The sequence below is a fragment of the Ambystoma mexicanum genome, chromosome 1q (assembly GCF_040938575.1).
Source record: "Ambystoma mexicanum isolate Mex_15411 chromosome 1q, UKY_AmexF1_1, whole genome shotgun sequence".
NCBI classification, from domain to species: domain Eukaryota; kingdom Metazoa; phylum Chordata; class Amphibia; order Caudata; family Ambystomatidae; genus Ambystoma; species Ambystoma mexicanum.
The window spans coordinates 1,387,000,124-1,387,016,187 of record NC_090922.1 but is presented as its reverse complement, the minus strand read 5'-3'; the positions used below and the strand labels follow the sequence as shown (position 1 = coordinate 1,387,016,187).

Here is a 16,064-nt window from a genome sequence, read left to right as displayed (position 1 = left end):
GTGAAGGCATAATAAAAAGGGAGTTTGTTTATTTATTTGTTATGCGCACCAGACCCTGAGGTAGCAGGGCGCAAGAGACAAAGAAGTTTACAGCTTGGTTACAGAAGTTACAAGTTACAGAACACGCAAGTTACAGAGTAGACAGTTTTTTGGCTCTACAGGTGAGACAAGTACAAGTGCAGATATAGCGCCACCAAACAGTCAAATCAATGGCGAACAAAATAGCAAGTCAGGTAGAGTACAAGTGGAGGTGCGAGAGGTAGAGTGCCATTTATGTTGCATTCTCGGTGAGCCATTTTATGGTATTCTTTCTGAAGTTGTTGAACGTTTGGTCGGATCTAAGTGCAAGAGGTAGGGCGTTCCATAACTGAGCTGCCTTGACTGGGAAGCTGGATCCTCCAATAGTGGTAAATTTAAATCTGGGCACTAGGAGGCAGTTAGGGCTGACTGTTCTTGTAGGTCTGGAGGGATTTTTCCTATTGAAGCGTTCTGAAAGGTAGCTGGGGGCTTTGTTGTTTAAACTTTTGTGGATGATGGAGGCAGATTTAAGGTTGATTTTTTTCTTGAGTAGAAAGCCATTTGTGTTTACGTCTTATTTCTGAGATATGTGCTCTTCTAGGGATGCTTAAAGCCACTCTAAGTGCATTATTTTGGAGCACTTGAATTCTATTGATGATTTGTTTGGTTGTCCCTATGTAAAGGGCGTTACAGTAATCTAATTTTGAGTATTTTTAGACTTGCTATCTAATGCGAATTAAACACTCTGCGTGTCATTGTACCCCTACACCACCCTCATCTCCAGAAGCCTACGCCTTACTGTTCAGCTACACTGCCTTGATTGAGTTTAGATAGACCCAAGTGTTTGTCAGTGTCCACTTAATTGGGTTGTCTCTCAGAACCATACCATGATTGGTTCTGAAAATCAATCTCAAGATGCCTGAAGGAAAAATAATGGTGAGGAGGATTTAAAGATGGCGAGAGAACCTGGCTGGATGGAAGGGGATTTCAGAGGTTCGGTGTGCACAAGGAGGGAGGAATGCAGCAGAAGACGCTCCCATCTCAGAGAAAACAGTGGGTGTAACCCAGGAAAGCCCAAAGAGCACCTGAGGTGCGGTGGTTTTGGTGTCCAAATAACCTTCCAGTTGATGGCAGTGAGACAACCAGACAGGAGATGCTGGCAGTAAACTGCAGGAGGGAGTGATAAAACAACCTGAGATGGTCCGAGCACACAAGGCCTGAGCCAGCACACAAGTCCAACCAGCGGTAGGATACTTCAGACCCATGAACGTTCAAAAGCCAAAATCCCAAACCAGAGAAAAAACTATGATACCGCAGCCAAACAGTAGGGTCCAATGTGGTTAGGTAAGAATGTGGAGTCCAACTGGTGTGGGACTTTACAAGACATCTCTTGGTATTAGGTAACCTAACTTAATATAGGCCTGTACTAAACCGGTTTGTAGTGTGATTGAGCAGCCAGGGTAATGTGAGCTGTAGCGCTGTACAATGCCATTAGTAAAAAAATAAAAAAATAAATAAAAATAAATCAATAAAAGGTATCCAGGTAAACACTTAAAGTTATAGTATAAATATTTATTTATAAATACACAGAAGGATATTTAGACAAACTTTAAAAAAGTAGCAACTAATGGTAACATTACTCCCAAAGTTAGGATTGAGTTCAACAAGAGCAATAACTTTGGTGAGTAAACTGTTCTTATGTGTTAGGGAGAATTCTCAAAAATTTGCCAATTTCCTCCACCTTAGAAACCCCCAACAACTTTTCTGGATTTTGAGGACTATTTTTTTTAACCTGGAGAGAGTGTGACCCTTTTCCCCCCACTCATGTATTTGGTTATGGAGTCTTACAAACTCCATAGGCATCTTTTACATTGTGCCACAGCACCTTTAATGCAGTGGCACAGGGAAGTCTTTCAGATTTGCCAAGATTTAAATACCTTCTCTGGGATAAACTACTATTTCCCAGAGCAGTAAAGTGAAATTGACTTTACTTAGCATTGTACTTGCTATACCCAGCACACCCTTTCTTACAATAGAGTGATAGATGGGGTTACTTTGTATACCCTGTGTCTAGATACTCATGTAACATTTTTATGTTACCCTTTCCTCACAGAATGGCTGGTGGCAGTGGTTTCAGTCGGACTACCATGGTTTACATTTACCGCGGGCTGCGTTTGCAGCTCCAGTAATGCAACCCAAGTAGCCATCTTTTTCAAAATGGTCCCCGGTCTTTTTTCGCCATGTCTTTGTGGAAAGGTCCTTATATAGATTTTCTCTGTACGCCAAACCAGGTTTGGTCTCTTTGTTCATTTCGCCTTTGGCGGGATACTGGCGTGAAGCCCACCTCTGGCTCAAGAGTGTCTGGGGTAGGCAGGAAGTGAGGAGGTGCTCGAAAGTTCCTGTGCTTGGTCTCATAGGAGACCCAAATGCACTCTGTGGTGATTGGCTGACTGTCCAACAAGGACAGCCACCCTGCTGGGTGAGTGACAGCTAGGCTGGAATGAATGGGAGAGACTGAATAAAAAGTAGAGTCTATTGGCTTGGAAGGCAGAGTCGACCAATGGACAAAGGAACCAAAGAAGAGTTTGAAGAGGACAACTGCTGCAACTCCTGGACTGTTCGTTTCCCTGGTGAAGCCCTGCTGCAGTGCAGAAACGCCAAGTTCGCATCTACGGAGAAGCCCCTGCAAGGATGACGTCTCCCTTTGAGTTGGTGGGACCAATCAACTTCAAAGTAAGCCACCTGGACATCCATCTCAGAGTTGGATGAGTTTCCTCAGAGTTGCTGCAGGAAACCCTATAGCCAGGGAGAGGAACACCAGCTTTTAAGTTGTCCTAAAGCTTTTGGAAGATCCTCCGGAATCCCACGAAGCAGGACTGACCAAGCCTGAGCCCCCTCAGCAGAGTGCGGGACCCCAGAACAAGGACAGCCAGGAACTGCGTTCTTGTTATTTGCGGTGGCTGAAACGCGAAACAGCCACTGAAAATGAAGTTTGCCGGTTTTGACAGTCCCAGTGCATTGCAGGAGTCCCCCTCATTGTCCCTCCCTCCCCCCCCCCCCCCCCCCCGACGTCCTCCCTCTTGTCCCCACGACTGAGTCCCAGGAACAATGAGATCTGCAGAGCTGCACAGGAACAGAAGTGATCAGCTGCATCTTTCCTTCTTTACCAAGGTACTGTAAAACAAGTCTAAGAACTTGCCTCTTACTGTAGAAGTGTTTAGACTTGATAGTTGTGGAAGTTACAATCAGCTTGTGGCCCTGCATTTGATTCTTCTTTTCATCAAAGACTCCTAATAACTTGTACAAAGACTTTTCCATTTACTTACCGGAAGTGCTTTATCCCATCCAAGACTTTTGCCCATTGACTTTGGCTTAGCCTATTGAATGACTCTTCTAGTGAACTCTAATTTCCGCACTGCTTATGAATATTTGTGATCTCTTGTGTTCTAATAACCTTTGCCTTTTTACCAACTTTTAAGAGTGTTCTGAATGCCAACAGTAAGATATTAATGTCCCCAGTACCCTTGTTACTGAAGTCAACTGTGGGTGTAGATTGGGTCTGTGGGCCATCCCAAAAGGGTATTTTCTGATTCAGAAACTCAGTGTACAATATTGAAGTGTATGTGTGTTACTATTACATTGCTCCATTCTAAAAGAAGGCTTTATAACTGACTGATAAATAAATGATTGTTTATGCAAGAAACCTTGAGTGCAAGAGTTTATTTGAATACCTATAACTGAATCTTTGTGCAACTCCACTACAGCTCACATTTCTCCTCTTGATATAAGCCTGACTGCTCAACATGCTACCGCAACTGTGTAGTACAAGCTTATACCAAAGGTTGGGTTGCCTATACCCGTTAGTCCTAGTGGTTTGTAGTGTTTCCAGAGGGTACTGCATACAAACTTTGCCTAACATTATGTTATACATATTCCTGCACACTGAGTGAGCTTATTTGAGGTAAGTAATTAAGCAATATGCCCTGAGTGGCGGGGGCATTACTGAGTCAGATAATGCCCCGGGGCCCATAGTTATAAATGCGGTGTTGTTTCGCAACAAAAACAGCTGTGTGGAGGCTCGGAGCGGGGATAGCCCCGCTTCGAGCATCCTCATTGGCTGAGGGGCTGCCAGGTCCCCCGCCGGGAACAATGGTTGAGGATTCCCAGACTGGTAACGACCAGGCGAGAGACAATCAGGATGAGTCTTACATTCTGGTTGACTCTCGTCAGCTACTAATAACCCTTATTTGGGTTCACCATCACAATATTGAGTTTCAAGGAGGGAAAAGTTAAAGTTAGATCAGAACATACTTTGTAAGCAGAAAAACAGATTCTCCCAGAGGGGTGTAGGCAGTCTTTTATCCCAGCAATAGTAGTGTTCAACAATTAAAACATGTCAGGGAACAAGCACTGCCAAAGCCAATAGGTTCAGAAAGGGGCCTTTAGGGAGCCAGGTCAGCCAAAGTCAATGGACTTGTTCAAAGTTCTGATACTCTCTTAGAAAATGTTTTTAAAATAGTCAGCAGTTCAGTAGAAAAAAAATAAAAATCAGACGCTCAAGAGGAGCCACCTTGAAGAAGCACACGCTGGAAGGCCAGTGCAAGTGAGTGGAGGTCAACTCAAAAGGGTTTAAAATAGTACTCCCCAAGCTAGGAAGCACCACAATTTGCCAAAAGGTAGATTTACCACAAACCCTGCCGTACCTGAGAATTGAAGAATTGGTTCTAGCTTGATTCCTTCCTGTAGCAGTTTAACAGAGCCTTGTTCCTAGTCCTTGGTCATGCTGATGAAAAGGAGGACGCCTGCTGGATTTTCCTTGATTCAGTGGCCTTTTGTGGTTTTGGCGCCTTTTTCTCAGTGCCAAAGAATAAACAGCTCCGGTTAGTTGATCCCTCGGTCCTGGACTCTGGTAAGGGGACTCTGGATGAAGACAGCCTGCTTCTGTAGGAGCCTCTGGCTGCCCACAAAGTTTTGGCAGGATTCACACTTCCGGAGACAATGCACTCTATGATGGTCAGGGGTCCCTGGGCATTAGGATTCTGTAGCCTTGGCAATTTACAGCAAGTCTGGATTTGATCCAAAATAAAGCTCGTCTCGTGGCTAGTTTGATCCACCCAAGGGAGGAAGTCGTCTCTTGCGAGTCTTCCTGGTCGAAATGAAAACTGGGTCTGCACAGTTGCAGGGCTTCACCAGGCTCTTCGCGGTCCAGGTGGGTCCTGCTGGCGTCTCTTCACGACCTCTTTGTCGGATGTTGTCCTCCAGTGGTCGACTCCGTCTCTAGTCCCAAAAACCTTGCCTTTTAAGCAAGTTCCCATTCATTCACAGCCCTAGGCTGTCAAATACACTGCAGGGTGGCTACAGCCAGCCGGCCAATCAGAACTGGTTTCAAGGAACACCTGGAGACAAAGGACAGGGGTGTTTCAGGACCCAACCTCACTTCCTTCCTTTTCAGAAACACTGGGCCCTAGGTGGGCTTCAGGGCTGAAACCCCGCCAAAGACAATGCACAAAGGACTCAAACCCAATTCAAAACAGAGTAAAAGCCCAGAAGGAACTAAGTGACAAGAAATTGTGAAAAAAGAAAACTGGAGTCATTTTTGGAAAATGGTCACCCGTCGGTGCTGTACTGCAGCTGAAAAATCATCCTGCAGAAACATGGCACAAGGTAAGAAACCAGTGCCACCAGCCATTCAAGTTAGTGTAACAGAATGTTACATGAGAAGTGGCATGCAGAGTTACTATGTAACCCCCTCAGCACTCCACATAGGGTGGTGTGTGCTGGACCCACAAAAGAAAAAAGGTGAGCAAGGCAGGAGTCATCTTACTATTATAGAGCACAGTAGTTCACCTAGGAAAATGTAGTTCTACATTAAGGGAAGTCCAAGGGACTTCTCAGTGGCACTGCACAAAAGGTGCTGGGTGTCAATGTGAAAATCAGATGCCTATGGAGTTTACCAGACGCCAGCAAACAGTAAGAAACACAAACATCCTAGTCAGAAAAACACATGAGAGGTAGGAAAAGTCCCACTCATTTAGGAGGTAGAATTAAAAAGCCTGAGTCCAGCAAAAGAGCTGGCGGTCTCTAAGGTTAAAGGCAATTGGCATAGAAATGAACATTCTCCCTAACAGATGTGATACTCAAGTTACAGAAACAGTGCAAAATGACAGGAAATCAACTTGCAGTTAAGTAAACCCATCAACAAGTAAAACAAATCAAATTAAATTAGGTACACTGTTTCCCCTTAAGTTCCACCACTCACCGGGGATGTCAAAGCCAGCTCACCAATTACAATAGGGTGGTTAGGGACAAAGACATCGGTGTCCAGTCAATGTGGTTGGCTCCAGGATTGCCACTCATCCCAGACAACACACGCAGGATGTGGTAGGTACAACCAAGGGACAGGTCTTGGTTGAAACCAGTACAATATAATATGAAGGATGCCAGGAGCTCACAAGGAGCGCACATGGGCTGAGCGGGCATTTTAACCTTACTTTGTGGCTCCCTAGAACAAATTCCCAGAAACAAATTTAAGAGGTCTTTTTTTCCTCCTGTTTAAAACAAAAAATAAAATAAATATTTAAAAAAACACCACACAATTCCAATGGCTACCATAAAAGGTACATTGGTTAACCAATGCAGTAAATCGTCTTGCACTCCTGGTAAAACAAAAACTGAATTACAGCTGCTATGAGCCTATGCCATAAAACCAACGTAGGGTGATATCATCCTAGGACAGAAATAGAGCGCTTAGAAAGCACCCTTGACACCGGGAACCTTATGGGCGCCAGAAAAACAATCAAAATGTGCCAAAAAAGGGTTATAATTTGAGGACATCAGTACAAGTTCCACGGACCACCAAGAATAGTTTCATGAAAATAAAAAATAAAATGGAAAAAGCCAAAGCTAAGGGGCCCTAAAATTCCCCAAAACAGAAATTCTGCATTAAGACTAATAATATCAGACAGCAGCCACCACTGAGGTAATGAGACAAAGACTTGTGTGCCACACCGCTGCCCTGCCAAACAAGGCCTGGCCCCTCATGTCCGAGTCCAAGAAGTAGTGCTTAGCTCAAATATGAAGAGTCGAGGTTTTCTCAAATTGGCACCACTTCAAGAAAATGGCCATTGCTTCATGACCCCCCTCCTCTCCTGCCCTCCCCACCCCAGCCCTCCTTGTGAAATACGCCACAGTCAGCTTAGGGGGGATCCTTGTGCCACTCCTGGTAGCAAAGCCAGATCAATACCAAAATGGCAGGCGCATCGCGGCATTGAAGCGAGGCCGCTTCAACCTCCCAGCCTTTGAGCACAGCCCCAGTACTGGCAGGCGGAAGCCGGCTGCAGGAGAAGGCCAGGGAAAAGGCCCAGCATTCCTGGAAGTGCTGCATTCCCCTTCGGTTCGACGAGAGGGCAGGAGCCAGTCTCCTTTGCAGCATCGGCCACAGCTGACCTGAATGGCCCCCACCACATCAACATCCGAAGTCCTCTGCGTGATGCGCTTTCCATATTTCATGGCTTTACATTTTATTGAGCCATCATGCAAGTAAGACAATCACAACCGAATCCTACTACATGATCTGATATTTTGCAACTATCGTGCCTTTGTTGAAAGCGAGCGCCGCCTGTTCCAAAAGGGCGGGTGCATCACGGCATTGAAGCAAGGCGGCTTCTGGTTGCTAAGCAACCTCCCAGCTTTTGAGCACACCCCGAGCACCGGCAGGTGGAAACAGGCCAGAGAAAAGGTCCCGTTAGTTCCTGTTAGTGCACTGGTAGGGTGTAGTGCGGTCATCCCTGACCATTCTCAGTGGGAATTGCTGAGCAGCACCCTGCACCTTGCCATTTAGTGACTAAGCTCATCTACCCAAACAGGCCAGTATTTCCCTTCAGAAAGTCCTTATCCACGCTCACCAGAGCTGCGGAATGCTATTTTCACTGTGATACCCTGCCTCATCAGCACCTGACCCTCGTCAATCTTCCACAAAGGTAACAGAAACTGTACCTCACACACTGACAATATACTATCTCTCCTCCTATGTGTCTAGGTATCAATGGGCCCTTGCATATAGATAAATTGTCTTCATTGTACCTATAGTATGTATGGACAACAGAATCTAGGTTCTGTTACATTGCCTAAGCTCACTGATGACCATACTATGACTCAGAAATTGTGTACAGATAGATGCTTAGGTGCCACTACTTAACTGCACCCATCGACAGCAGACTCTGCTCATGTACGGATTTTTGAATCTAGGCGCTGTTAGAAATGTGTCTCCTATTAGCAAACAATGCAAAGGGTTATTGCTCATGTATGGACTCTTGAATTTAGGCGTTGCTACAAAATCTATGACCCATTTGTAAGTTGGGTTAAGTGATATTACTAGTAGATTCTGCCCATGTACGATATGTATTGTACTAGGCCACAACTACTTGTGTGTGCTGTATTTATACCTTTATTTGCTAACATAAGTGCCCAAAGTTCTACCTATTGTACTGCAAATTATCCTCTGATGGACTATGCATATAAAAATTCTGCATTATCCCTTACTTCAAGTATAATATAACGTACTGAACCAAGTTGCTTTATCATTACCTACTGTATAATTGCTATCACATTCCCTGCAAGTGATACCTATAGTCATGATTCATACATTACGTCGTCCCCACTAAAGACAGAACCTCTCACCTCGCCTACTTAAGATAACTACTACTGACTTGAATACCATCAGCTCAAAATACCCAGGCGCTATAAGGCCGGTTGCATATGCCTCTCTTTCATGTACTACAACCAATAGATACTCTAAACTCAGGGCCAGCCTCCCTAAACTGCATGAGCCACTTACTAGATTACTCCCACCCACCAACCTGAAGACCAATTGTGTATAGAGAATGAAACCTAACCACACCAATAGCCCAGCCAGCTTACTAGCTCCCACCCTGAACGTCCTCCAACCAACAAGACGCAAGTCTAAGCCGAAGGTAACCAATTGGTCAGGTTACAACTGCTACGGAAACTCACTCCTTTAAATGAGCACTCAACACGAGATCGCCTGTTGCCCATGCTCTAGACATTGCCGACCTAATTATAGAAGATAATTTGGACTTCCTTGCGATAACAGACTTGGTTACGCATTGCTGCAGGACCGGCTCTCACGTTAGCTATCCCCGACGGATATACAATTTCCAGGCAAGACCGTGAGGACGCTTGAGGCGGTGGAATCGCCATCATATCGAGAATAAGACTTTCTCTAAGACTAATCCCCTCTCTCAACCTGCAATCGTGTGAAATCCTTACTGCTAAACTCCCGATACACAATTCCCAGACACTCACCATTCACCTAATATACAGACCTCCTGGTCCTCTTGGGACCTTTGAAGAGGACCTGCATAATATCTTAACTAATAACGTGAAAACTACTTCCCCAACTACTGCTCATGGGCGATTTCAATCGAGGCTATAATGATCCAGCGAACAAGTATGCAACGATCATAGCCAACACCATCAGCGCATCAGGATTGACTCAAAAAGTCAACAATCCCACCCATAAGAAGGGAAGAATACTAGACTGGGTAGCCGATCACTACTGTTCAGCAGATAACTCTTCCATCTTGCCTCAATCTTGGACAGATCATTCACTTGGGTCCTTCAATGTTGTAACTACTGGATGCACTCCCACGGCCTCGCCTATGGCTGCACCATGCTGAACTAGAAACAAAAGGAACATTATAGCAGATAAAGTTGTCCCCGCTATCCTACCTACTCTAAACGCATTGCCAGACAACCTGGACCCTGGTACATTGGTCCATGAATACAACAAAATCATGCTTGCTACTATGGATAAAATTGCCCCACTTAAACTCAGAACAAGCAAACCTATAGCTCACCTAAATAAATGGTTTATGCCCGAACTAAAGAACCTACATCTCATGAAAAGAAAATGTGCCACTGCATGGAGACAGTGCCCTTCCAATGAGAATAAAGTTAACCTAACGTCCATCTCCCGGCAATATAAAAGTGAAGTTCGCCTAGCCAAACGGAACTCCTACAATGAACATATTGCTCTTCTCCATACTGAAGGAACTGGAGACACCTATTGCCACACCGGATATATGCACCAAGGACAAGACCTGGTGTGCGGACATCCAACATGCGATAGCAAACAAAATAGATATACTCCAAAATAAAATAAAAACAAAAAAGACATTTGAACTCCCAGTACCAATCTAAAATCTCACCATCTACTAGCCAAACTAATAAATTCTACTTTTCTAAAATTTCTACCTTAGAGGTAGAAAAAATCATCCCATCTCTTAAACCCTCAAACTGCAAGGGGGACATCTGCCCTGCACAGATAATAAAAGACGCTGCCAGAGACCCATCACCCTTCATCTCCAAACTGATCAACGCCTCCTTCACCTCCGGCACCATTCCTGCCAATCTAAAACAATCCTTGGCGCTTCCACTCCTTAAAAAGCAGACATTGGATCCTCTCATCCCCACCAATTACCGACCCATTACTATGGTACCATTTTTACTTAAAATACTGGACAAAGTAGCTTACATCCAGATTAAAAGGCATTTGGAGCTACACAAGCTCTTAGGAGCTTGACAATTCGGCTTCCGTCCATTACGTGGGAGGGAAACTGCCTTAATCTATTTAAAAACCCAAATTGACAAGCTGAGAGACAAGGGGAAGACTGCACTACTCCTTGATCTCTCAGCTGCATTTGATCTTGTGGACCATAAAGTCCTTTGCAAACACTTGGACTCAGCAGCCCACTTCTCCCCGGAAGCCATCAGATGGATTGAATCATTCCTGAGCGAGAGCACTATGAGAGTGTTCTCCCCTTCGGCAGCAGCGGATCCTATACCTATCTATCCTGTGTGGTGTCCTTTAGGGTTCCTGCGTCTACCCCACTCTATATAACATCTTCACAAAACCCTTATTCGATGATTTGGACCTTCTGGGTATCACCTACACTAATTATGTAGATGATACACAGATTCTCCTCCCGCTTTCTGGGGATCATAGCAGGGATCTGGAGTTGGTGAACAGGGTATGGCTACACATGGCTTATGCTTGAATAATACAGAGTTAATAATCTTAGGCACGCCCTCCAACATCAACAAACTAGAACAAGAATATGCCTCATTCAACATCGACCGCAACATCATAAATGTATCTAAGGAAGTAAAAACCCTTGGCTTTTACCTGGACTCAACTATGTCTTTTGACAAACAGGTGAAATCTCTTGCTTCAACCACTGCAAGTTAATAAGAGCGGGCAAGCCCTTCCTTTCTAATGACAGCTGCTTGATTCTAGCTAGAGCCCAAATCCTATCTAGACTGGACTACTGTAATGCCCTTTACAGTGGTGCCAGTAAGGCTACCATCCAGAGATTACAAATTCTTCAAAATAATGCCTTAAGAGCTGCGCTTAGCATATAAAAGAGTACACATCTCCTCCACTAGACACCAACACAAATGGCTCACCATAGACGATAAAATTCAGTTAAAAATGATCTCCTTGACTCACAAAGCTCTTAACGCTGCCCCCAGCTACTACATGGACAAATTCACCAAAAGAACATCCACTAGACCGACATGAACGGCAAATACCAATTGCCTTGTAGTTCCAAGATACGGACTAATTAAAGGTTTGAGGCAATAGCTTCCCGGTGAAGGCTGCTAAACTGTGAAAAGCCTTGCCTCATAAGCAAAGAGTAGACCAACCTTTCCTACTCCTCAGAAAGAACTACATTAATTACCTCAAGGCTAAAGATCCCTAGACACCTTCTTCTACACCTATACCAACACTGTTTAGACTGCTAGTCTAAGATTCAATTGTATAATTCCTGTATAGACTGTACATTTCCTGTATAGTTTGAAAGATTCAAGTGTAAATCTCCTGCATAGATTTCCTGTGTGTGTATATATATATATATCCTGTATAGTGTGAACCGGCACTGTAGTTCTGCTATAATGCCACGTAATACTATCATAATACCTAAGTTGATTGTAAACTTATCTGCTTTGATGTGCCTTATTTTGTAATGTGTATCATTTGTAACTTGTAAGCTTTGCATCTTCTTACTGCTGCGCCCTCCTACCTGCGGGTCTTGGTGCGCATTAAAAATAAACAATAAGGGATTCCTCCTGAAGGTAATCTGTTTGGTCCTCGCTCAGCTCCTGTACACATGAGCACAAGCCACAAACCATTGCCTGTCCACACGCTACTCACTTGAATCTCGCTATATGGAGGCCATTGGCTTTCCTAGAGTCAAATCCTTGTAGCTGCTCCTCTGCCTTGGTATTAGGAGGACTGAAGAAAGCAGACACCTGTATGGTTGATGTGAAGTTCACCGATTATCTTAGGACCCCAACTGAACCCAAAACATCAACTTGTCACTTGTAAAGCCAGTCCTCACTTGCCTGGCTGATTCAATGGCCACAAAGAAATCAGTCTTCAGAGTAACTTGAAATCACAGCTATGCATGGACTCCAACTGCAGAGATATCAACTGGACCAAGACCAAACTTGGGCCACACCCTGCCTGCATGAATAAATGGCACTAGTACAGTGGCTTACCAGTCCTTTCAGAAACTGTATCACAATCGGTATCTAAGAATTATAGATTTTTTTTATCCTTTCCACCAAGGTGTTTGATGAGCTACTTAAAGAATCTAGGGAAGTGGGGCAGGGAGGAGTTGGAGAGTATTTTGTGATGGTATTGGAAACACAGAAGAGGGTTTTCTTGGTCTTTAATCCAGGGGAATTCTTAGAAATGTGTAAATTCCCCTTCTACCTTACTGACCCCCAGCTCTTTTGCTGGATTTTAGGACTTTGTATCCCTCATGTAATTTTAGTGTGGTTTAATTTGTGTTCTTTTTGACTTTGGAGTCTGACAAACTCCATTGGCATCATCTTTACATTGTATCACACAGCACCTTCACTGCAGTGGCACAGGGAAGTCTTAGATTTCCCCAAGGTTTAAATACCTTCTCTTGGTGAGCCTACTGTTTCCAAGAGCAGTGAAGTGAAATTGACTTTACTTACAAATTGTAACTTTCTAGACCCAGCACACACCAGCTCACCATAGGGTGCTGGAGGGGTTAATTAGTATCCCTTTGTTTAGTGTCTCACGTAACATTATATGCTACCCTTTCTACAATTGGCTGGTGGCAGTAGTTTACTTTTTACTACCGTTGTGTGTTTTTACCATGGGCTGAGTTCGCACCCATGTGTGCCCATTTCGTCAAAATGGCCCCGGTCTTTTTTCACCATTTTCTGTTGGAAAGGTCCTTCTTGAGATTAACTCTGCGCGCCAAACCAGGTTTGGTCTCTTTGTTCGTTTGGTCTTTGGCGGGATTCTCGAGTGAAGCCCGCCTGGGGCTGCTGAATGAATGGCAGGGCAGGAAGTGAGGGAGGTGCCTGAAACTCCCTGTGCTTAATCCCGCTGGTAACAGGAATGCACCCAAAGGTAATTGGCCGGCTGGCTGTCCGGCAAGGACAGCCACCCTGCTGTGTGATTGACAGCTAGGCTGGAATGAAGGGAGAAACCTGAATAAAAAGGCAAGGCTTTTTTTCGGCTTGGAAGGCAGAGTCGACCACTGGGCGAAGGAATCTGAAGAAGAACTTGGACGAGATGCCTGCTGCAACTCCTGGACTGTTGGTTTGCCCGGTGAAGCCCTGCTGCTGTGCTGAAGCTCTGAATTCGCCTCGGCTAGAGAAGCCCTGCAAGGACGACTTCTCCCTTTCAGTTGGTGGGACCAATCAACTCCAAAGTAAGCCCGTCTGGACATCCTCTCGAAGCTGGTTCCATTTCCACTGCAGTTGCTGCTGGAACCGGAGAGCCAGAGAGAGTAACACCAGATGTGTGCGTTGTTTTTAAGTCGGCCACGAGCACTAGGCAGATCCTCTGGACTTCCCCGACGCAGGACTGACCAAACCTGAGCCACCCAACAGAGTGCTGGAACCCAGAAGCAAGGAAAGTCTGAACTGGTATCCGAGAACTACAGTGTTGCTATTTGCTGTCAGACGCGAGGAGCTGAAACACTGAAGGACCGCTGAATTGAAGTTTGCCCATTGCTGCTGCCGACCGTCCCGTTGCAGAGCAGGAGTCCCCAGACATCCTCCCTCTTGTTCCCACGACTGAGGCTCAGGAACAACAGGATCTGCAGAGCTGTACAGGACCAGAAGCCAGCTGGAACCATTTCGTCTAACCAGAGGTACTGTAAAGTCGAAGAGAACTTACCTCTTGTTGTGTAGCCTTACTTGCTCTCGGTTGAGGCCCGTCTTTGTTACCTTGCAGAGTTTCTAAAGCTTTGCCCCTCACAAGCCTCTCAGCGTGTGGCCCTTCAAGTGTTCTATTTTCTACAAAAAACATTGTGCAAGACTTTACCTACCTGCAAAGAAGATCTTCAGCTCCCCTTGACATTGTGCAATTAACATTGGTTGTCCTGGCTCCCTGAGAGACCCCTTTACCTCCGACCTTGTGCTTTGGAAGGTGTTTAAAAGTACTTGGCCTGTTTAGGAGTCATTTGTTAACCTTTGTTGTATTCCACTATTCTATCCTTTTCCACCAAACTCTGTATTGCTCTAAATGTACCATTGATAAATCAAGGTCCACAGTGTCCTAGCTATTTAAGTCACCTGAGGATGTAGGGAGTGTGTGCCATCCCCAATGGGCGTCATCTGATTTAGAGAAACTAAGTGTGTTTTGAAGTGTATTATAAGTGTTACATGTTTTGCTCCCTTTCTGAAGAAGGCTTATATAACTGACTGAAATAAATTGTTTTATCAAAAAACATTGAATATAAAAGTGTTTATTTGGATAACTGTATTGTGAAACTTTCACAACAGTGCTGCTGACATGGACCCCTCTTGAGATAAGCCTGGCTGCTCGAACACACTACCAACCTGTGTAATTCAGACTTATATCAAAGGTTGGGTCCCTATTGCCAGGAGGTCAAGGTTATTGTAGTGCCCCCAAAGGGTACTGGGTACAATCTTGCCCAACACCCTACTCCCAATCAACATCCCAAAAGTTAGAAACACAAAAGCAGACCAAACTGTGTTATTGAACTTCAATGTTACAAGTGCATACAATTTAGCGCTGGCAGTTTGGAAGCATGTATACAGCCAAAATATTAGAATAATCTGAATGTATCAATCCCTTAAGAAGTGTTAAACTGAAGGTTCATAGTTTGAATTGTTTTTAAAATAAAGAATCACCAGTCAAAATCGCAACGGCAACTTGCATAGACTTTGTCAATGATCAGTGAGTTCCCCCAACTGCCAAACAAAACTTCAAGTAATTATCATAATAAGCACGGGAGGTCAATGAACACAGCTATTGTGATCACTGGGAGTTGACACAGGCCACTGCACCATCAGAGAATCACAGGAGAATAAGCAAACATTGGTCTTCTCTTTTTTACAAAAAATGTAACGTTTAGAAATATGTATATCCTTACCAATAAATCTTGGTAGAAAATATGATCAGCTGGAAGCCTAGCCACATTCTGAATGGGGTCCTGAATATTATTTGTTGGCTCCATGCAGTTGTGGACCCCTGTTGGCTCAGTACCCAAGCATAAGTTCAACTCATCGGATGGAGGATGCGCTGGAAATGTAGACGGATGTTGCCGATTTGGAATGTGCTGCGAAACACTGGTAAAAAAGAAATGAATGTTACTGCACCAGGAAACCATGCGACTGGCAGTGGTTCACAGTATAAATCCAAACATAATTCCTCAAGAGAGGCAGCAGGATTTATCTCTACACTAACAAAAACAGGGTTTAACATGGCTCCAATAAAGTATTTATTGACATTATACAAGTGAGTGAATGGATGATTTATTGAGAGCACACTGTAGAGTGATTTGCCTCTTGGTATTGTGTGATACTCCACCAGAGATGCTCTTAAAAACAAAGTTGAACTTGAATGGAATTAGCAACCAGGGTGAGCGGGCACAGCCAATCAGGTTCTGTGGATCGTGGGCTGAAACTGGCAATCTCAACCGCGTTCCATGGAACCGGCAAACTGCCTC

The 16,064-nt window shown here is 44.5% G+C and overlaps 1 protein-coding gene across 1 annotated transcript in view; it reads right to left on the bottom strand.

Annotated features, from left to right (window-relative positions):
- Window positions 1-16,064, bottom strand: part of STIL (STIL centriolar assembly protein) — a 327,963-nt gene that overhangs the window by 45,886 nt on the left and 266,013 nt on the right. Inside the window, exon 15 of the mRNA XM_069642242.1 lies at window positions 15,489-15,684. Coding sequence (XP_069498343.1) covers window positions 15,489-15,684 — 196 coding nt within the window. The remainder of the gene's footprint in view (window positions 1-15,488; window positions 15,685-16,064) is intronic.